The 24,791-nt window shown below is 35.5% G+C and overlaps 2 protein-coding genes across 8 annotated transcripts in view; one reads left to right on the top strand and one right to left on the bottom strand.

Moving 5' to 3' along the window:
• Window positions 1–24,791, top strand: part of LOC131429690 (dual specificity calcium/calmodulin-dependent 3',5'-cyclic nucleotide phosphodiesterase 1A-like) — a 614,729-nt gene that overhangs the window by 375,648 nt on the left and 214,290 nt on the right. The window lies entirely within an intron of this gene.
• The window catches only part of LOC131429691 (maltase 2-like), a 30,912-nt gene continuing 21,665 nt past the window's right edge, over window positions 15,545–24,791 (bottom strand). For all 3 annotated transcript variants that reach the window (XM_058594000.1, XM_058593999.1, XM_058594001.1), the window contains exons 4-7: window positions 19,586–20,322; window positions 19,381–19,521; window positions 16,872–16,934; window positions 15,545–16,136 (exon numbers count right to left, since the gene is read on the bottom strand). In XM_058594000.1, the coding sequence (XP_058449983.1) occupies window positions 15,890–16,136; window positions 16,872–16,934; window positions 19,381–19,521; window positions 19,586–20,322 (1,188 nt within the window). In that variant the 3' untranslated portion in view covers window positions 15,545–15,889. The remainder of the gene's footprint in view (window positions 16,137–16,871; window positions 16,935–19,380; window positions 19,522–19,585; window positions 20,323–24,791) is intronic.

Raw genomic sequence — 24,791 nt, forward strand, 5'->3', positions numbered from 1 at the left:
ATTTTTGGCAGTTTCCGTTCTAACAGTACATTAGTTTTAATGAGATTATTTTTAGTGTAAATGATTTCATAGATTTTTTTCGAGAATATTTGACGTCTTCTAAGATGAGAGCTAGGAAAGGATTTCAGATGTGGTTCCGCGCAATTCATTCATTGAGAAATAATGCCATTGGGAAAGTAAAGCATTCTAGTTTTGCGGAGCATTCCAGAATTCCAGGAGATGAAAATTGGATTTATATTCATAATACCCAGCTCCACAAAGTATATTCGAAAATAAATGGAGCATTGCTTGTTTGGAGTAAACGTTAAAATTGAGCAACCGGTGAAAATTTTTCGTCTCTCTCTTAGCTCCAAATGTTCACTCCAAAGAAAATTTGAAAGTGTTCTTTTCAAGTGGTGTTTCCTCAATTCCGTTGGATGGTACAGTGTAAAATATCTATGATTTTTCCTTCAGAACGATTTTAAGTGCAGTGGTGTTCAAGTGAATTAAGCGAAGATTTATTCAACTAAGCCAAAAAGTGATCTCATTGTCCACATCTACGTCACTTTAAGCATGAAAACTAAGTGCTTCTTCATATTTTTACGTTTTGCCTTAGGCTAATAAGTGCATCAGCCGTTTCTGTTCAAATGCTTACGCCACCTAACGTTTCTACAAAGGATGTTTTTCTTTTTTATATGCATACAGGAATTCCATGAGAAACTGATATACGATCTCTCAGAATTTTGTCATATTTGGAAGAATCGTTCTCCATCAAAAAATATTAGACCTTTTTTTTATTTTTTCAGTATTTTTTCGATTATTTTCGATTTTCTTCAAAATATAAATTTTTTTTTAATCATAACTTTTGAACCACTTCGCTGATTCTGCTAATTTTTGGATATGATGTCAATAAATGCATATAGTTTTTAAGAAAATTTTGCGAATGTTGTACAGTTGAAGTTTTGTGTTTGAAAAGGTCAATTGTAAAACTCTTTGACGGTTTTCGTGATTTGCGACCAATGGGCACTATGTCATTTTATATTTGTTCTGAAAAGTGAAACATATCTACACAACATACCCAAAAATTGGCGATGTGTTATTTATAATTTTTTGTAAATTGCAAGTTTTTGTAGTTTCTATGCTTTTTGAATTTCTTTGAAAAAGATGTTATTTCTAAATTTATAACTTTGGAACCACTCGACCGATTCCGCTAATTGGTGGATATTTCGTCAAGAAATGTCTGCAGTTTTTGAAAAATATGTGGATATTACAAAGTTGGAGTTTTGTATTTTTTGTATACAATTTTAACGGTTTTCATGGTAAATATACCAATCGTCCTGTTTTACAATCTAAAAGAGGCAAGAATGTGTTCATAATACACTCATCATAAATAAAAGGAGGCGCATGGTCGCAAACAATGAAGACTTGAAAATTTCCAAATATTCTCTCTCAAAAATAACGAATCGACAATGTTTGGATATGTTATGTAAAAATGTTTAAGCTTTCATAAAAAAATTTAGAATGATACAGTGCCCATGGGTCGCAAAACAAATCGTTAAAAAGTTATCCATTTGACTTTTTCAAACATAAAACTACAAATTTACAATATTCGCATATTTTTAGTAAAAACTATAGGCATTGAGTGACAACATAGCCAAAAATTAGCAGAATCAGCAAAGTGGTTCAAGAGTTACGATAAAAAAAAAATTTCGAAGAAAATAAAAAACAATCGATTTTTTTATCCACCCTAACAAAGAAATGGCCATCCTAATGACAAAATAAAAATCTCATATCAATCATACTATCATATATAATACTGTGGTATTCTTCAAAATAATTTTCTTCGATTCTTAAAAGAATAACCGAAATCGGATTGTTTGCCCGTCTACTGATAAAAACTATCAATTGGAAAAGATTTGAGGTCGATTTAGAAATTTTTTTAAGGTTTTTCCCCATTTTCAGTGATGGTATATAATTTTTAACACACTTTACCCTATATTTCCGGATCCGGAAGTCGGATCCACATGAAATTCAGGAATTAAGCATGGGACCACAGGACCTTTCATTTGAACCTAAGTTTGTGAAAATCGGTCGCGCCATCTATGAGAAAAGTTAGAACACATATTTTCTTTTTTTGCACATTTTACCCCATAACTCCCGAATCGGAAGTCGGATCCAAATAATATTCAGGAATTTTTTATGGGACCTCAAGACCTTTCATTTGAATCTAAGTTTGTGAAAATCTCTGAGCAAAGTTAGTGCAAAAAAACGTTACATACACACATACGCACATACACACACACACACATTTTGCATACTCGACGAACTGAGTCGAATGGTATATGACACTCGGCCCTCCGGGCCTCCCCGATCAGATGCACATAACTAAATCATAACACAAGTATATCAACAGTTGATATGTATAACAATTTATGTTATTTTGAGCTATTTAACAAATGAAAACTGTTGAAAGTTAAAGCTTATGATAACAATATAATAACAAAATCAGTTATGATGTTTTATTTTCATTTGCAAGACTCATGACAACGTTCATTATTAGCAAAAATGAATTCTTCCGTTGCTTTATATCGAACAATAATGATCAGAATTTCAAAAAACTAAAAGAAGAAATCAGATCACTAAATAAACTACTCATTTAATAAAAAAATCTTTCAACAATTTTGAATTGAAACGATGCTAACAATTGGCTGTGATATAGTTTTTCTGTTTTAAATTTGCTATCTAATTTATTACAACTATTGTTATAAATTTCTGTTTTCGGACTTCTGCAGTTATAACAAATTCAATAATAATTGTGATACAAACGTTTCAAAATCTGTTACGATTTTGTTCCTGCTAGAGCCTTTTTTGTTATGATTTTTGGTATTTAACAGGTTACCAGCCAGAAATATTCCAAAATTTGTTACAAAATATCTCTGAAATAAATTACTCCAGTTGTTATAATTCTGTTATTCTCATTTGATCGGGTCGGTTCAAAAGTCGGTTTTCACAGTGATTGCATAATAGGGTGGGACAAGGTTGTATGGGAAAAATTATTTTCTCGCTCCACCAAACTTTTTGTGTTCCTTTTGGGTCCCATAGAAACTATGCAAAATTTTAGCTCGATAGGAGAAACTATATTTTCGCGCCCGCGGTTCAAAGTTTGTATGGGATTTAGTATGGGAAAACTAACTTTTAACAAAAAAATCATCTAGAGGTCACCCTATATACTCAAAAAATCAGCGGGCATATAATTTTTGTAGGAAATTTAATGAGGAAGAAAACCTTCGAAAACTGTAACATAATCCGACATCTGTAAAAAAATGTTATTAAAGAAAAACCGACACAAGGTCCGAATGATGGCTCATTCCTTAATATATCTAGCACCACTCCTGCTAGTGGTGGTAATATGAGTTTGCTTTCTTTTATTATGCTACAACGGCTGATCTGAGTTGTTTGATGTCTTCACAATAGTTGCTCGGTGTAGTTTGAAAATTTTTCAAACTTAAAAACCATGTTCCAAAACTCACTGTAAAGACACACAAAAAACTAACTTTTTTATTTGAAGAAATACAATTTTGAAGTCTTCCACAATATTGTGAATAAACTTAAATACTATAACTTTGTCGAAGACATAAACCATCTGTTTCATATGGTTTAGAAGATATGGATGAAAATAACATTGATTCCAAGTTTTTCTTTTCTCATTTTTCTATCATCCTCCAGATGATTTTTTTGTTAAAAGTTAGTTTTCCCATACTAAATCCCATACAAACTTTGAACCGCGGGCGCGAAAATATAGTTTCTCCTATCGAGCTAAAATTTTGCATAGTTTCTATGGGGCCCAAAAGGAACACGAAAAGTTTAGTGGAGATGAAATAAATATTTTGTCCCACCCTATTGCATAACCTTTCTATATGAGAAAGGCAAAAAAACGGATCTAATGTTTTCCAATTGAGAACGATTCCTCCAAATATTACGAAATTCTGAGAGATCGTATATCACTTTCTCATGGAATTGCTGTATACATATAAAAAAGAAAAACATTCGTTGTTGGAACGTTATAACGCTATATAATATTCACTGTGGAAGGTATTTCCTTTCTCAAGATAGTCGATACATATTACACCACACACATCCCAAAATACCGTGGTCATAACCTTTCCAGCCGATTTGTGTGCTTTAGAAGAGATTCACCAGTTGCTGTCCACTCAGATGACGATCGTTTTGATTCCGGAGTGAAGTGATGAATCCATGTTTCATCCATTGTCACATATCGACACAAAGGTTCCGGTTTGTTACGTTTAAATATGGCCTAACACTGCTCAGAATCATCAACACGTTCTCGTTTTTGGTCATCAGTGAGCAAACGCGGCACCTACTTTGAACAGAGCTTTCTCATAGTCGAATGCTCATGCAATATAAAGCCAATATGTTCTTTTGATATCTTTACGATATCAGCTAACTCACGCAACTTCACTTTTCGATAATTCATTCTGCATCATCGATGTTTCTACGACCACGTTAGAAGTCAGCAAACCAACGTTTTATCGATTTATTAATTTTTGTTGGTTTGACGTGAAGCCGCCATAACTAAGTTCAGTTTTTGCAATGACTGAAGAGGAACATATAATGGAGAAGCCAAATGAATGAAAAACTAACAGAAAAGATGATTTTTTGGAAAAAGATACGCTCAGAGACAGGATTCGAACCTGCGTTCTTATGCATTCCGTGCATACGCGCTACCATTTCGCCACTCTGAATCTTGTTTTAGTCGCTCTAAAACGCCAGACAGGCATAGTAGAACGTACATCGAACATGGTCTACATCCTGGCCGTCACCCGACCGCTACCTTACATCCAAACATCTTCTCTGTCCATCAAACACTAGTCTTTTCGCTTTATACCTATATACCAACGTTTTATTGTTCTATCTAATGGAGCGGAATTTCCATAACAATTTTCAAGCCATTGCTTTGCTTGAACGGTATTTTTTCCCACCAAGAAGCAGTGTAAAATTAAAACACGAAATTGTTTTTGATCCATTGTTCTGAAAATAACAAAAGTAGCGTCACTCTGAGCACAATAACTCATAAACTAATGAATAGAATATCATGAAATTTTAACCGCTGTCTTTTAAAGGTTATAAATAAACTAGCACCATCTATGTATTAGGCCCGGGATTTTTCAGCCCATGTGTTAAATGAAACTATTTTTGCACGTGAGATATAGAAATCTTTAACTCAAAAACTTTCAAAACATGTACCAGAAAAAAAAACAATTTCCCGCTTGGGATAACCGGAATAAATTTTGTTGAATATGGGTGCGATGCCGAGTTATCATGTGACAATTTACAAATGCTCATATTTTCAGTTGCAAACCGGTTAACGCAACATAATTTGCAGTAAGGGCTTATGCATTCGGTTCAATGAGTTCAAAATACATCCATAAATATGTCCAATGTCAGAGGTTGTCAGATGAGTCAGAGGGTCCTACAGTGATAATCTATAATTATTGATTCAATTGTACTCGCAATCTGCATACAGGTAAACAGGTTGTCGAATTGCATGTCTGCCTGCAGCATTCAGCTATTGGAAAAGTTCCGTTACTTTTAGGGTGACTGCATTTTTGTTCGTCTTAGTAGCGATTGCGCAATCTCAGTTTCACATTTGCCTACGTGTTGAGCGTAATTCGGTAGCAGAATTTTCACTTGACACATGAACAAAATATTACTTGTTTCATTTGATCAATAAAACAAAAGAAACAGCTCTTATCATTTGATACGATAGTTACTTCACTAGTTTAAAAAATACCAAGCCTAAAATATGAACAGTTTCCCTAAATGTACTCACGTATGATAAGTATGAGATTGATTGATCGATCAATTGCCTCATTTACAGCTACATATATTCGTGTCGATTACTTCCTATCAGAAGGTCTGACTCATGATAACGGTATTCGATGTAGTGGTCTCATCAGTTGGCATCAATTGAATTGTGGGTGGTTTGTAACGGTTCGATTTCCGATCAGATCCGTGAATCATTCATTTTTCATTAATCCGTAGTAATAATCTTAATTCAGTACGAATATAAGACAAAACGTATTTTTATGGTCCAATCTAATCTGCTCATCACGGACCAGCGTTAGTGAAAGAAGCGAACGCCCGGAAAACACTTCTATCTTCTATGAATCAACGCTTCTACTGGCCTATACAGGTAGTAGTGTTATGTTATTTACTTTTAGTTGCCGCATAATGTGTACTATATCGATTTTGATTGGTTCTTTTTGGCAAGCATTAACTGGGAGAAGCGAAAGATATGATACACCGAACCGATTAAACTCGATATAACAGGTAGTGGTTGTCGCTCTTTGATGCCAAACAAAAAGTTGTTTGCAAATAGCATTAACTTTAAATCAGCTTTGCGGTTTATATTAAACTGCTAGGTGGCATAACAGTTCAACATAAACTGTTATGCACTGACAAGTTTTACATTTCTTTATCACAGTTTCTGTGGATTATTAGAAGGTAGGTGATTTTCAAACTTTGATGATAGTGATTATAGAACAGGTAGGGTAGGGTGTTCGGTTACCGGCACACTTTTATTATTCGCTTAAAACTTTTGACTAAGCGCACAATTTGTGGACATTTATATAGCAATGTAAAGCTAAAGTCATTAGCCAACTAATTATGGAATTAAATCGATTCCAGCGATTAAACTGTTCTACCTATTTGGGAAAGTGATCGTTTTTGGTCATTTCAAATCATTTCGGTCACTGACACCTTAAGAGAGTTTGTCACAAATGGAAAAACTTAATTAAGAACAGCTATGATTGAAAGAAAAGCCTGTTTTAATCGACCTAGTAGTAAAATGGAGCCTTTCCATATTTTATATATAATTCCAAAATGAAATTGTTTAGCTATCATTTTACAATGCCTGCTCGAAAAAATTAAATAACGTATATGTCTTATTCGAAGGATTTCGTTTTTAAAATAAAACATCCACACACATCCTCTAAAATTCCGCAATCGAAAGTCAGATCTTGAGCAAGTTCAATAGTGTTCTGAGTTCGAAAGACTTTTCGTTACAATCTAGGTTTGTAAAAGTCGGTTAAGCCACCTTTGAGAAAGTTGAGTGCATATCTTTATCCCATGATCACACTTAGACCTCCTGATAGAATTTTAGCAGATATTAGCTGAATTCCGAAGAACCCCGTCTCAATGCAATGTTTGCGTAAAAAGAATTCAAACACTATCAGAGATCATATCAATAATACAGATTGCAATCAATCGTATCCAAACCTTCAGTCTACCAAAGCAATGTTTTGATATTACATTCCTGTAGTGGAATTTGACCTTCTGTACTACTATCACTGAGAAAGATAGAAAAAATGGAAGGAGTAAGTGAAAAGGCCGTGCGAAATGCAATCAGGAAGTTCGGTGAGGATAACACTTTGAGGATAAACCGAAAACGGGTCGAAAAAAATATCCTGCTAACCCTCAGTTGGATAAATGTATACTTAAGGCGTTCGAGCAAAAGAAGGAGGTTTTAGTTTGGGATGTGGCCAAAAAAGTGGGCACTTCGAAGTCAATTGTTCTTCGTGCTAAAGAACGTTTGAATCTTCGAACCTATAAGAAGCAGAAACAACCAAAACGTAGTCCGAAACAAGAAGCATCGATCAGGCCGAAGGTTCGAAAGCTGTACAATACGATTCTAGCTGGAAATTTGAACTGCATAATCATGGACGACGAAACCTACGTGAAACTCGATTACAAATCCTTGCCGGGACCACAATATTATACGGTGCGAGAAGGGCAAGTGTTAAACCAGTCCGAGACATCGATTGAAGTCGAAAAATTTGGTAAGAAAACTACGGTCTGGCAAGCAATTTGTAGCTGCGGTAAGATTTCGAAACCCTTCATCACCACTGCTTCAATGAACAGCGAAATATACATCAAGGAATGTTCAAAAAAATGACTTCTACCCATAATTCGAAGCCACAAGGATCCTGTTGTCTTCTGGCCAGATCTTAATTCTTGCCACTACTCGAAATCAACGGTAGACCGTAGAATGGTATACTACCAAAAATTTCACTTTCGTCCCAAAAGACATGAATCCACCAAATTGCCCACAACTTCGATCAATTGAGGAATTTTGGACATTAACGAAGACACATCTTAGGAAACATGTCGCGGCAGCCGAAACCATTCAACAGTTCGAAATAGATTGGAAAAAAGTGTCAAAACTTGTCGCCAAAAGTCTATACGGATTTTAATGAGGAACGTTCGCAAGAAGGTGCGCCAGCTAGTTTACAATAGCTAAGTAGCAAATGTTGAGAATAATATTCTGTGGTTGTAGTCTGATATTATCAGTATATCGAATAAAATTTGAATATCTAACACTTGTGAATTATTTACAGCTAAATCAAAGTGCGTCCATACTTTCTGCGACAGTCTTTATATCGCGTTAGATGGAGAGTATACTGAAAAATAAAGAAATTCACGGTAAAAAATCGACTTTTTCTTTGATGTTTCTCGTTCCATGTAGTATAACCTCTAAATATAGTATGACATATCACACATAAATATATTTTTCTTTGCGCCGTTTACCTATCTTAATGAATAATAATATGAACAGTTAGTTTTTTTATAACTAAACAAGTAGTCTAATTCATAAGAAATATTCTGTGCTACCTACAGCTGTTGAATTACTTCGAGACGAGATAGTAAATAACATTCGAGTGGTATAAACGACAATACGACGACTGTAACCTGATTTGAGAACTTAATAATTATGTTTTTTTTAATGAACTTCGCACAGCGTCGAACCGTTTTGTTGAGCAAATATCTTAGGCACACGGAAAGGCATGTGATAGGAACTTGTGAGCTTTTAGTTATTATTATCAATGACATGACATTGTTTTTGACATTTCATATACATCGCGAAGCAAAAGATTCCAATGCATGCCTTTTTAACTTAACTTCAATCCATTCAAATTTTTTTATTCTTTCTGTTACACTACCGTTAATTGGCTATGATTTTATTCAACCACAACACTGATGACGCAGAACCGTGATCAACCAAACCAAACACCGGTAACAGACGTTCTGGTTTCTGCAACACGATTGGAAATGCCGACGAATTCGGTTGTGTTTTCAAAATGTTGTAAGTTTTCGTTCCCCATATACGCTATACGAAAGTGAACGAAGCACGCTATGTGCTTTGTTCGCAAAATCGGTGGTATTTTCTTCTTCCGTACCAATACGTATCAGGTTTGCATCGTCATTTTGTATGACGTTTTGGAAATTTTGACACTCATCGCCTTATAATTTCAGAGCCCGCAGGCGGATCTGTGTGAAATTGCATAGTATCTTTTAAGATAATAAGAGCTTTAATTTGAATCAATTTGATTTGTGAAAATCGGTTTAACCGTTATTGAGAAATCGAAGAGAGTTCCGTTTTTGGAGTTTTTCTTCACTATTATTGGTGTTTTTGTTTTTTATTCACTATAAAAACGTCAGTGTACTGTATTTTGTTGATTTTTACGCAAAATGTGCTGTTCTTGTCAAAAAAATATGCCTCAAAAATTGTCGAAAAGGTATTTTAAAATGACTACATCCTCATTGAGACTGAAACGTTTATTAAAAACATTTTTTACTATGGATTTTTCGAAATTTCAAGATTTTACTGTGTTACTTTATTTAATCTCAATTTAAGCCTTAAGGTCATCCGCCAAGCAAGAATAATTCAGCAATTCCATGAGAAACTGATATACGATTTCTCACAATTTCGTAATATTTGGATGAATCGTTCTCCATTGAAAAATATTAGACCCGTATTATTTATTTTGTCATTAGGGTGACACATTTCCTTGTTAGGGTGAATGAAAAAATCGATTATTTTCGATTTTCTTAAAAAAATACATTTTTTTAAATCATTAAAACTTTTGAACAAGTCGGCTGATTCTGCAAATATTTGGATATGTTGTCAATCAATGCCTATAGTTTTTACTAAAAATATGCGAATATTGTAAATTTGTAGTTTTATGTTTGAAAAAGTCAATCGGATAACTTTTTGACGGTTTTCATTGTTTGCAACCAATGGGCACTATGTCATTTTATATTTTTTGAATGCGTTATTTTTTGTTTAAGAGATATAATTTTTTGAAAATTTCAAGTTTTCATAGTTTCCGTGTTTTTTTTCGATTATCTTTTAAAGATGTTGTTGATAAATTTGTAACTTTTGACCCACTCGACCGATTTCGCTAATTAATGGATACTTTGTCAAGCAGTTTTTGGGAAAAATATGTGAATATTACAAAGTTGGAGTTTTGTGTAATAGAACGTCATTTGTATACCCTTTTAATGGTTCTCATGGTAAATAGACCAATTGGCCTGTTTTACAATATAAAAGTGGTGCGAACGTGTTCATATTATAATCACCATAAATGCTCCAATAGATAAAAAAGTAAATATTACTCTTAGTATTATTAACTTTTAAATACCATTCAGAGCCCCTTTAAAGGAATCCTATATTACACTGGCAGCTATATATATATATATATACGTTGGTAGTAAAAACCTCAGATTTCTAAGCTTCTCGTTTTATTGTATTTATTGTTGTCATAGTTATTTTTTTAGCCGAGGCATGCATGTGTCTGTTGCCAGGGGACTCTAGGTGCGGGGGAGTGTTGAGGGCCATACAAAATTAATAGATGGAGGCGCATGGTCGCAAACAACGAAGACTTGAAAACTTAAAAAAATTTTATCTCAAAAACAAAGCTTTCAAATAAAAATATAAAATGACATAGAGCCCATTGGTCGGAAACCATGAAAACAGTTAAAAAGTTATAAAAAATGTATTTTTTTGAGAAAATCGAAAAAAAATTTAAAAAAATCGATTTTGTGATCCACCCTAACAAGGAAATGGACACCCTAATGAAAAAATTAAAAAAATGTGGGTCTACTATCTTTCGATGAAGAACGATTCTTCCAAATAATACGAAATTCTAAGAGATTGAACGTTGGTCGATTTTAAAGAACTGGAAATGTCGAATCGAGTACTATAAAAAGACCTATGCATTGGATTTTTTTTATTATCGTTAAATATCAATTGTAATGCTTACTTTACTTTAATGGTGCACAACCCCGAATATTCGATCTTGAACCGCCTTCTTCGCTCTTCTTCGATTGCTCACACCAAGCGAGTGGGAGGTCTTCCTCTCAGTCGATGATCTCTTGCAGATTCTTTGCCGAACATCATGTAGGCCATTCTCTCTTCTGGCTTTCATACTACATGTCCAGTCCACTGTAGTCTGTCGTGTTTTATAAGTCTTCCAATGTGCGCATGCTCGTATACACGGTTACAGCCCGTGATTCATGCGTCTGCGTCAATCTTCATTCTCTTCTTTCCCGCGAGTATTGAACGCTGGACTTGGCATTTCCGAAGATTCTCGTAGTACTCGAATATCTGTTTCCTTCATCGACCATGTCTCGTGGTCGACAACACAAGTATCAACGACTTGTATAGAGCAAGTTTTGTGCACAGAAAACAGATATACAGGCTCACATATGAATTGCGTGTATAATTTTCTCAATCTGCGTGGCGAACACTTGCAGATGTCACCACGATCGACATGGGGTGCTATCTCGCTTTCACATGAGAAACAATATTGGGTGCAACATTCACTTCACGCTAGATTTTTGTTTTGCTGTTGGTTAAAATGACATGTTTGTTTTTATTTTATTCCGATCGAATTCTCGTGCGATTTATGCGACATGGAAAAAGGTGCCTTTAACACTCGCTAAAATTGTTATTGTTGAAATATTTCTATAACAGACAGGAGGATTTTGTTATCTTTCCGAACGTAGTGGAACATATTGAAAGATCGCGGCGAATTATCGAGTAGGTGGCAGTAGTGTTTCCAACGTATTTAAACAGGATTTTGAAAAATTTAGTTCGAGCCTGTATATCTGTTATCTGTGTTTTGTGCATGTCGGCAAGCTACGGGATTTCAGCTGGGGTCGGAGTCCGTAGAAAGTCTTATTAACTGTAACACACCTGTTTACCTCACGGTTAACATCGTCTAGTACCTTATCAATCTTCACCTTACACCTTCGGACCTTACACCGTTTGGGCTGCTCCGTTCTCTACCAGACACCATGTACTTTGTCTTGGTAGAGCTTATTGTCAACCCTATTTTAGCACCTTCTTTCTTGAAGGGTACCAAAGCTTCTTCCACGGCTCTACGATCCACACCAACAATATCAATGTCGTCCGCAGAACCAAGAAGCATGTGAGATTAATTGATGATGGTTTCGTTTCTCTGCACGCCGGATCCTCGTAACGCACCATCGAGTGCTATATTGAACAACAAATTAGAGAGCGCGTAGCCCTGCTTCAATCCACCTATCGTCACGAAAGCGAGCGATCCATCGAGTGTCGCACGAATCAGTCTAACTAGCTTTGTCGGAAAGCCATATTCTAACATGGTCTGTCACAATTCGTTTCGTTTCACTGAGTCGTACGCTGCTTTAAAATCTACAAATACATGATGAGTCAACCCTTGGTGGGACAAAGAGTGCTCAGATGCTAAGCACGCGAAACAATATGCTTTCAAGACGTTTTTAAAACGAGGAGGAGGAACTCCTCAGAATTTTGAAAAATTCTTAACTTTAGAAACCAAGTACAAGAGCATACTTCGGGCCAAGAAATGTAGCTGTTGGAGACATTTTGTCGAAGGTTTGTCAAGAGAAACCTCAATGGGCACTCTTTGGAATACGGCCAGACGAATGAGGAATCGTAACGTAGGAAATGAGAGTGAGAAATACTCGGATATGTAATTTTGTGAGGAAAGTTTGTCCAGATTCTGTTCCTACGCATAGCATTATTAGGGAATCTTTTCCAAATAATGGTTCCATTGATAGCCCCTTTTCAATGATGGAAATTTCCATAGCACTCATGTCTTGTAACAATAACGCTCCTGGGTTGGACAGAATTAAATTCAACTTGGTGAATAATCTGCCCGACCTCGCAAAAAGACGTTTGTTGGAATTGTTCAACAATTTTTTTGAGCAAAATATTGTTCCACCTGACTGGAGGCAAGTGAAAGTTATCACCATTCAAAAGCCGGGGAAACCAGCATCAGAAAATTGTTCGAAAAAATTATTCTACAACGTCTCGACACTTGGGTCGAGACGAACGGTTTGTTGTCAGATGATCAGTTCGGCTTCCGTAGAAATAAAGGAACGAATGATTGCCTTGCATTACTTTCGTCTGACATCCAAATTGCCTTCGTTCAAAAGCAACAAATAGCATCTGTATTTTTAGACATTAAAGGAGCATTTGATTCAGTTTCCATTGATGTTCTTTCAGACAAGCTCCACCAACATGGACTCCCAGCGGTTATAAATAATTATTTGCACAACCTTTTGTCAGAGAAACGCATGCATTTTTCACATGGCGATTTGGCAACATTCAGAATTAGCTACATGGGTCTACCGCAAGGCTCATGCTTCAGTCCCCTCCTCTATAATTTTTACGTGAATGACATTGACAGCTGTCTAGTAACCCCATGCACACTAAGACAATTGGCAGATAACGGCATGGTTTCAGTTACTGGACCCAAAGCTATTGATCTGCAAAAACCATTTCAAGATACCTTAGATAACTTGTCCGTTTGGGCTGTTCATCTGGGTATCGAATTCTCTGCGGAGAAAACAGAGCTGGTCGTCTTTTCAAGAAAGCATGATCCCGCGCAGCTTCAGCTTCATATGGTGGGAAAAATGATCCATCAGGTTTTGAAATTCCTTTCAAATACCTCGGGGTGTCGTTTAATTCCAAATGCACGTTGGGAGGACACATTAGGTATCTGATAACAAAATGCCAACAAAGAGTAAATTCTCTCTGAACAATAACAGGATCTTGGTGGAGTGCTCATCCGGAAGATCTAATAAAATTGTATCGTACAACGATTTTTTCAGTGATGGAATATGGATGCGTTTGCTTTCGTTCCGTTGCAAACTCTGTTATTATCAAACTGGAGCGAATTCAGTATCGTTGTTTGCGAATTACTTTAGGTTGCATGCATTCGACACATACAATGAGTTTTGAAGTTCAGGTAAGTTCGGCATATTGACTCTGAGAAAATATTTTACGGATCACGAATTGAAGAGGCTACTGGGTTTGGTATGTTCAACAATAATGTTTCGGCTTCATTTAAGCTTCAAGAACCTGCATCTGTTTATATAGCAGAGTTAGCAGAGTTCATTATAGTTTGAGTGTAATCGTCACATTATCTCCAAACCATTATTTTCTTTTCACAGATAGTCTGAGTGCAATTGAAGCCATTCGCTCAAACTCTGCTGGCAAAAATGAACCTTTTTTCTTGGGCAAAATCAAACAGTGCCTGAACGTCATATTGAAAAATAATTATCAAATCACAATAGTTTGGGTCTTGGCTCATTGCTCCATTCCAGGTAATGAAAGAACCGATATTTTAGCCAAACGTGGTGCTATTGAGGGTGAAATTTATGAGAGACCGATTGCTTTCAACGAATTCTATAGCGCGTCTCGCCAAAGAACACTTGCCAGCTGGCAAGCTTCTTGGGATAGGAAAGATCTGGGTCGGTGGATGCACTCAATTATTCCTAAAATATCGACAAAGGTATGGTTCAGGGGACTGGATGTGAGTAGGGATTTCATTCGGGTGATGTCCAGACTCATGTCCAATCATTACACGGTAGATGCACATCTCCTTCGAATTGGACTTTCCGAGACTAATCATTGTGCTTGCGGCGAAGGTTACCGCGATATTGACCATGTTGTTTGGACATGCGTGGAGTATCGTGATGTCTGATCTCAACTAATAAATTCCTTGCGTACCCAAGGTAGACTATCCAATGTTCCAGTTCGAGACATTCTTGCTTGTCGTGACGTTCCTTACTTGAAACTTCTTTATTATTTCATTAAGTCCATTGGAGTTCCAATTTAAATTGTATTTTATGTTAGACTGTTTTCTCTTCCATCTTATATTAAATAAAAGTGATGAACTGATACAAACAAACCTGAAATAGTTATAAGATCATGTACAAAATAAATGTATTTCATTTAATGTAATTTATAATAGCAACTCGCTTGATAAAAACAGTGTTCAGATTAACTAATGAATACCAACATACTAATATGATATTCGAAATGTATTAGGTTTAAAGTAGTATTGTGGATGCCACGGCGAAGAAAAACTTATGTGTATTGCCTATGAAATAAACGTTTTTATGAAAAAAATGATGATGATGAGTCCGCAAGTTATACTCCCGAAATTTATCGAGAATTCGTCACAAGGCAAACATCTGGTCCTTCGTTGAGCGTCCTTCTCGAAACCCGCAGTGGTATTCGCAAAAACGGACGTAGTCTGGTGAACAAAACTTCAGAATGTACCTTGTAGGTGGCATTGAGGAGTGTTATACCTCGATAGTTTTTACAATCAATTTGGTGACCGTTTCTGTAGATAGGATATTTCAATGAGTCGGAATAAAAACCATTTATGAAGAAAGGAAGGCGTGCAAAAAAAGTTAAAAATTTTATTACAAGAATTTTATTTAGAAATAGACATCCCTCATATTGCAAATTTTATTAATTTTCGATCAAAAACACACTCCATGATGAAATACATCCGTATTTCCGCTTTCTCGCAGTTCTCCTCTACGTCTCACTCTGTATCCTAACCATTCCGGAACCGCGACTCTGACGGCACTCACATTTCCTCCTCATCAGCACAGGTCAAAAACATCCTGCCGCAGGTGTTCATCCAGAACGCCACGTGTAACCTCATCCTGTTATTGTGTACTAGTACTAAACCGCTCAATCCAGAAACTGCACCCTATTACGCGTAACAACCGCTCGACACACTTTTCACAAACTGAAGACAAACTTGCGCCCACCGATCCACCCACTCCGGCCGAGGGAGTGCGACGGCGGCGACGAAAACGATGACGAAGTCGTCCTGGCAGCGATTCCCCCTCCACGGCGATAGAAATGGTAACAACCGGCCGTGAGTGCAATCATTATTGAAGCAATTACGAATGTGTCCTTTGTCGACTGTAGTACGGTGGAAAGCGGAAAAGCAATGCCGAATGGCAATCGAGACTGGCTGGCCGTGCTGCGAATGAAAGGGCGGAGTGAGATCGAAACAGAAGGAAAACATGAGAAATCACTTCAGTTGGCGAATTGTACGGGGACGATGTACCGTACCGGGTGCCATTGCCGTTCAGTGCTGAGTAAGTTTGGTCCGGGAATTTGAACAGAAAAAATCATAGAGGATCGTAGAAAAGGACCCAAACTAGAATATGCCGGCAAATGGTTGTTTGACGGTGCATACTTAATTATTGAGTTTCATAACGCAAAAGATAGCTCCGACATGAAAATGGTATCATTCCGATTGGAATGAATACTCAACAATATTCAAGAGCGAAAAAAGCATTGGACTTGTTTACTAAATTATAGGGATAGCACTTTCCATCAATCTAGTTTGAAATTTCTGCTTGTAAAACTAGTAAAAGCTACCAGAATTGAATCAAACCATGTCTTTTTTATCTCTTTCATTTCAGGTAAGTGATGAATGGCTCAATCCTGCAATTGCTTCAAATTATTAGGTGTTCAAAATCCAAAGACCAAGTGACAAGTAAGGAAAGTTCTTAAAGCAAAAAATATAAACAATGAAACAGGTCAACACAGAAAAAAAATTATGTTGACAGATTTTATTATCATGAATGAGCCAAACCTCAACAACCTTGTCTGTTTATATGACACCTGACTTACGAAGGAAAACAATTCCACTAGAATATTTTTTAATTACTTTCAGTTGTGAGCTTCACCTTTTTTTCATCAGTCGTACCTTTCAAGCAGGACCAAGGCATCGTAAGCTCCTACCACAACACCATCGCTGCGAACCGTATCTCTGCAGGAAAGGGAAGGAAGAGAAAAAAAAAAGCAATTTATCAGTACAGCAAATTAATGCTATTGTTTGAGATAAATAAGAAAAACCAAGAAATAGATAAATTATTATTTTTCAACAGAATGGTAAAAAAGAAAAAAATCACCACCGACCGGATGGTAGAGGTAGATTGTGCACGACATCAGAATTATCACGATTGTATTCCCGGACAGGTGTCACTTTAGAGCATAAAGTACACGGAACCACCCGCGATCCCATTTCAACCAGAATATTAGTTGATTTTCTGAATTCGATTGGTTAAAATTTGGTACAACTAATCGATTGTTGCTTTAAATAAACTGTCATTTTTGTTTTTCGATTAGCAGAAACGAGGGTTGAAAAAAAATGCTGTCAATTAGTGAGGACACATACCTTTCAATTTCAACAAATATTTTAGTTGAAATAACTGGTGTTGTTATTTAAATAAAATTCTGTTAGTTGAAAAATAAATCGGTTTTATTTGTTTTAGACATTGCAAATAGTTGAATCAACTCTAACAATGTTATTGATTTGCGAAAATAATCAAAATATACTTACTGATACACGTTATTTTTTTATTTGAAATAAATTCAGAATGTTGAGATTCATGAAATAAATATCGTTGTTAAAATATAAACAGTATTTTATATTGACATGTAATATCATTAGGGATGGTAAAACCACCGATCACTGCTGATTTCAAGTGATCTTAACCAAGGAATAAATTATCATTACGAAATCAGAACTGATCTGATCTCTAAGTCATTTTGTTTTTTGTGTGATCATGATCATGTCAAGTCGAGATCAGTAAAGATCTAAATTCTAAAAATATACTTCTGATTCGATCGGAAATGATTGATGTAGAAAAACGTTTTTTATCACCAAAAGTGCCCGGAGGGGCGAGTAAATTAGCGAAATTATTAAATTGACCTAAAATGAGTATTAAAAGATGATGCCTTCAAACGGTTGAACTAAAGTTATGCACTGATAATTTTAGTCAATTTATATAAACTTGGGTGCATCAACCGCTGGGAATTAGAATTTTGCGACGGCAATTCAAACGCGCCATTCAATCGCAGCGCGTTCTGTGTGTTTGAAACCCTTCGCTCCTGTTACTTTTATAAATTAAATTCATGTCAAAAAGCGTTTTATTGCTAATGCATGAACATCATCATCGGTATCAAACAGCTGGAAGTAAAACAGCCTGCTGGAAGTAAATCAATGATCGAATTTGAAGCATAAAATTTTTGCGCATACCTGAAAGATTACGAGATGATCATTCATTAACATTTTCTAATTTGTCACCAAATCTTTTTCATCTTAAACAAGGTTAACTTTATCACAACACCGCTGTTAGATAAACACTTGTTATGGAATCATAAATTTCTCAAATCGAATGGACACAATTTCCCCAAACTTTTTGTTTTGTTGTCATCGATGTTGTTTTCATTGACATTTTGAAGCGACGCGAAAAGATTTCAACTAAAAAAGTTGTTGATTTTGCATTGCGATTATTGTTTTGCTTTCAACTGTCTCCGGCATTTGACAGCATTCAAAACAACATATTTTTCAACTACTTGAATATATGCAAATCAAAAACCATATTGGTTGAATCAAAAAGAAATTAGTTAAATCAACTATCGCAAAAATCAAAAACTGCGATATCGCAATTTTATGATCGAAGGGTTCTCCGTGTAAGCAACGTCAACGAAGGCTACTTATGTTTGCTGTGCTGTGGATAGAACAAAAGCTAAAGAGCTTCTCAGGGCAACTAATAAGCCCAGTTGATTCAAGAAAAGATACGTTTTATTATTTCGTTGCCAATTTTGTGTGACATGATAGAAGATTTGAATGTTATAAAACACTAGAAAAAAATATCAGTTTGGTGAGACAACTGCTGTTGTAGATCAGATAAATTATATTAACTGCCCTTTGCTACGACGGTAGATTGATTCAAAATTAATATTTAATACAAACCGAACAAAAAGTAGTCAAAACAAGCAGAAACAAATGACTCAGAATTTCATTTCGTAATTCAATTGTTACTTCTTTTCTGACAAACAGTGCGAAAATTACCAATTTAAAATCCCCGAGATAAGATACGCTGCTGGACCGATCAAAATGTTATTCAATCTTGCAACTCGAAAACTCGGAACCGACTAGCTATATCTACTTCGGTTGCAACTACGGTAGGCCACCGATGCGTTTCATAATTGGCTCTAGGCGACGGTGGCGTTAATCACTTTTGAGTTTAACCGGAACCATAGAGTGCAGGCTAAATACAACTCTCTTGCTCCGTCTCTCTCGGTCTGTAGGACAGAAGTAGGACCAAACAAGCAAATCCCTAGACAGTAAAACACTCAGTGCCGCTGGCATTCATTGGACAGGTGATATCCATGTAATTAAATACGTCCCTACGGGAATAACTTACCCGACTTTGAAGTTGGAAATGGATGATGCCACGACCACTGACAGCTGTTCTGAAAGCCGAGGAAACAGCGTCAAATCCACCAGTTGCTGGTCAGGACCTAAATTTACAATAACAACGAATGTGTCGTGATTGCGATACTCCCTAAATAAACAATTAATTTCGTATCACGCTGTGAACAGCGGGTAAAAGTATAAAATCAACACACCTGACGAATGTTACTATTTGATCGTTATAGGCAATCAATCGGATAGATCCCCGTCTCAATGTTTCATGTCGTCTGACCTTCACCAACTGTTGATAAACTTTGTAGTGGCTTTTCTCCGCTTCCTGTTGCATTTTCAAATTCAACCATTTATAGTTTGGGTTCACCGGCAGCCAAGTCCTGTTTGCCGTTGAGAATCCAGCATCGATGCCGTCGTCCCATTGAAAAGGAGTCCGCTCCGGATCACGCGAAAAATCCATGTACAGCTCTTTGTTAGTATTTGCCGCCATCGGATCCTGTAAATATTCCCTAGGAATATCCTTATAATCTACCATCCCAATCTCTTCGCCATAGTACGTAACCGCGATTCCCGGTAGCGTCATCAGTAACACGTTAATCGCATCGATCCGTTCCGTGCCGTACCGCGATCCAACCCGTGACTGATCGTGGTTTCCAATTACCCAGTTGGCGTCCTGATCACGAGGCATGTAGGTTAGCCACTTGTTGATCGTGAACACAAAATCCTGTGCACTTGATGCCGCATTCAGATCGGTAATTAGCAAAAAATTAAACGGCATATGCGACCCGCTACGAGTGCCATCCGCCGATCGGTAGTACCTCATCGTGAAGGTAATGTTGGCGTACGCTTCAGTCATCATTATTCGGGTGGGACCGCCGTGTGTTAGCTTCCAGTCATCCAGCAGGTTGCGCCATTCGTACACCATTTCGTAGACCTCGGGCTAGAGGAAAAAAATTAACGTAAGCTTGTTAGAACAATTTAACACTCCAAATACCAAGCCTCAAAAAAAGTTGGAACGGTAACTTTGAGCTGTCATAGCTCAGCTGTTTTTCAACGAATCTCAATAAATTTTACACCCTCGAATTTTGTGAACTTCGTAGATTGATTCAAAAACTTTGTAGGAGATAATTGGTAAAGAAAAACTAATGAAAATTTGATATTTCCCGCTCCAAGTTTTTTTCACGCGCCCAATATGCCCTATCTGCTTTCCAATTTTGTTTCCTTTGGCATAAACATCGCATAGAAAATACTGAATACTTCAACTTTACCGAGTCATAACTTTGTTGATAGTCAACCGATCTTCAAAATTTGTTCACCATTGGAAAGGCACTACTTCCACAAATAAAATGCACTGAAAAACAAACTAAAAATAAGGTTGTCTACCCAATGTTATAATGAAAACTGTAGATAGAGACCTAAGAAAAGATGAGACTTTTTACAACGATCGTAAATATCTCGAAACTCAAAGCGATGACCTATATATTTTTACACATCATTCGATTGCTAGTGATACCAGCTACAATTTTTGCTCAACTACCATTCCTGCACAATCAAAAGAAAACATTAAGAAATCGATGAATTTATAAATATATATGAATTATTCATTTTTTCACATGTTTGTATATAACTCAGAAATTAAAGCGATGACATGTACATTTTATATATCCGTTCAAAGAAGCTCAAGAAATTTCTATTATTGGGAAAATTTTGCCAAAAAAAAAACAAATCAAAACTTTGAAATTTTATGACATATATTTTTTTATTATTTTCGTTGGAAATTTATAATGAACAAAATTTACAAAAAAAAATGAAACTTGGATTTTACTGAAAATCTTAAAAGTTTTGGTAAATATACCTAAACTCTAATAATAATTATGCTTTTGTATTGGACAAAATATCTAACCAATTTTTATGCACAACCCAAACGGAATTGATAATTACTAAAATTAGGTTTTTTTATTGTTTTAGGTTTTCCATAAAATCTCAAAAAATCGGTAGAAGATCGGAAATTTCAGAATTTCTGATATATATTGCTTTCCAACGTTTCTGCAAATCAATATGAAAATATTGGAATCCGTTTTGATTTCATCTGTTTCAAAGAGACGTAGAATTTATTTTTTATTCTTAAAATAAATTTTGTGACAACACAAAAATTTTAAATTATTAATGGCTTTGTACAATAAGAAATAGAACGTAAAATTATATCAATTTCATATAATAACCCATGGCAAAAGAAACCAACTACAATTAAAAAAATATATTGCTTGATTTTTGTTTTACAAGCAATTAGGAACAAAAACATATATCTTAAATTTTCTGCTATCCTAAACGGCATCAATTATAATCGATAGAATATTAAAATTTAAATATCACAAACTTAGAATTATTTCGGAATGTATAGAATTCGAAAATTATTTGAATTTTCTATTAGTAAACAATTCAGAAAAAGTATAATTCTGAATTCAGCACAAAAATCACACGAAATGAAGTAAAACTTGTTTTTATCCACCTAGTTGTGTAATGATGCCTTTCTCATATCTCTCTTATTCTCATATAAAAAATGTATTCTTCTAACAGTTTTGTTTGATTTTCGAAAAACATGAAAGCTAGTGCATGAACTAGTGTAACCTACAAAATGAAACAGCTCTCAAATCGGTTAGGCCATCTTTCTCAGTGAAGTAAGTTCCACTATTTCAGGTACTTATGAAACTGAAATCGCCCCGAATATTGGCTTTGCAGCAGCCTTTGCGATTAGCACCAACCAACCAATCTATTTGCAGCTTACAGTTGTCTTCGTTTCGAAAAATAACCTCTTCGTTTGAATGCTTTTTACTGAATGAAACCCTGCACCTATGTTATCAGAACTAATTGGCTCAAGTGGCATGTTCCGCTAGTTATCTGGAGATTTGTGCCTTGCCGTAGCTTCTCATCAACTTCCTTATGGGAATGGAATGATAAAAGGAACATGGAAGGGAATTGGGAATTGGGTGAGGTGGAGAAACAGCACAAAACATAAAGAAATAAATCGTCCTGCATCCCCGAAAGGATGCTGAACGATCTGCAGGTGCCAAAATGCAGTTGATAAAACCTCCAATCACCGAGAGATTTTACAAAAGCGACACCATTCTGCATTCCCCGAAGAATGCAGAACGATTTCTTCCCGAATAATTACCTTATTTTCATTTATAGCTAATAAATGACTTACATGATACGAATATTTTTCAATGAAAACACCCAATGTTTGAACATAATTTAAAAAAAAATTAAAAAATATCTCCTCCGCCTTTTTTATAAACATGCTCGAACATATTTTCTGTCAAATACAAGAAACGGATTTTTTTTTCGTTTGCCTCAATGTTAGATATAGCAGTTTAAAAATAACCTGTTTTTGAACTAGTTTTGCTCATAACATCGGTTATGAAAACGCTACCTGAATGCGCCAGTCATTAAAAAATTGGTTTTAACAAACCCTAAAAGATGTTCAAAGATATCTGGATACGAAAAGAGAAAAATATAAATGCTAGAGCTAAAAATCTGATTTTGTGAGAAACACCCTAAGTTGCTCTTTAAAAATAGCTGTAACACTAAAACCGTTGCAGATACTACTATGGTGCTCGATATAAGTTTATCTACAATTTTACCGCGGAATGCAGGCCTCTATCTTAATACATCCGGAAAATAAGTTTTGGATCACCTTAATAATTAGAGCCACCCTAATACCATGTACATCGACATATGGCTTATCTTCACTGATCATTTGTTTTGAAGACATCATAGCTCTAAAGTATAAAGTTAAGCCACACATGTTTTTGCCCCCCTAAATTCCGGACCACTGTGCAATGCAATTTAACTCGGAAATTTTAAAATTTCTTATCTTTTACCTATTTTTTGAGATTCTACCTCAAACCTACAACAAAATCAGAATTTTAGTAGTTATCAATTGCGTTTGGGTTGTGCATAAAAATTGTTTAGAACGTTTGTCCAATACAAAAATATAACTATTTTTAGAGTTTTAGGTTATTTACTAAAATTTTTTAAATTTTCAGTGAAATCCAAGTTTCAGTTTTTTTTGTAAATTTTGTTTATAATAAATTTCCAACTAAAATAATAAAAAAATATATGTCATTCAAAAGTTTTGATTTGTTTTATTTTGACAAAAATTTTCCCAATAATAGAAATTCTCTGTATTTGTACCAAATTTCTTGAGATTCTTTAAACGGATATATAATTTTGATCATTAATACATTGTTTCTGGTAATGATTCTGATATTTTGATTGAAAAAAATTTACATGTCATCGCTTTAATTTTAGAGTTATATACAAACATGTGAAAAAAATTAAAAATTCATATATATTTATAAATTCATCGATTGTTTAATGTTTTCTTTTGATTGTGTAGGAATGGTAGTTGAGCGAAAATTGTAGCTGGTATCACTAGCAATCGAATGATGAATAAAAATATATAGGTCATCGCTTTGAATTTCGAGATATTTACGATCATTGTAAAAAGTCTCATCTTTTCTAAGGTCATCTATCTACAATTTTTATTATAACTTTGAGTAGACAACCCAATTTTTGTTTTTTTTCAGTGCATTTCATTTCTGGAAGTAGTACCTTTCCAATGGTGAACAAATTTTGAAGATCGGTTGACTAACAACAAAGTTATGACTCGGTAAATTTGAGGTTCTCAATATCCGATTCGGAATGCAGGTGCCGCATGAATGCAGATAGGGCACATTTTGAGCTTGAAAACAAACTTGGAACGGGAAAAATCAGATTTTCATTAGTTTTTCCTAAACGATCGTCAATAATGATATACTTGAAATAATCTACAAGCTTCACAAAATTCGAGGGTGTCAAATTTATCGAAATTGGTCAAGTAACAACTGAGCTATGATAGCTCAAAGTTACCGTTCCAACTTTTTTTAGGCTTGGTGCTCCGCGTAACTTTTTTAGGCTTGGTATTAAGAGTGTTAAAACACAAGAATTTGAGAAAATTAATGAAATCTTCATTGGAATCGATCGAACGATCAATATTATTTAATGTTTGAAGATGATTTCAAACAAATGTTGGCCGCGGCTTCGCTTTAGATGACCTATGTGCGAGGTCCAATTTTTGCACACTCTCTCCAACATATCGGCCGGTATTTCACAAATAATGCTACCGTGTGGATTCCATAATCCACACCAAACAGTGACTGTTTTGGAATACATTGATAGCGTTTGCAATGCTTCTAGCTGGTCTTTACTCTAGATGTGACAATTTTGCTTGTTGACGTATCCATTCAACCAGAAATCAGATTCGTCGCTGAACACAATTTTTCGATAAAAAAGTGGATCTTCCTCCAACTTTGCCAGCGCTCGTTGATATTAAATTATAGACCTTGTTCAGATTGATTTGACAATGGC

The sequence above is a fragment of the Malaya genurostris genome, chromosome 2 (assembly GCF_030247185.1).
Source record: "Malaya genurostris strain Urasoe2022 chromosome 2, Malgen_1.1, whole genome shotgun sequence".
Taxonomy (NCBI): Eukaryota; Metazoa; Arthropoda; class Insecta; order Diptera; family Culicidae; genus Malaya; species Malaya genurostris.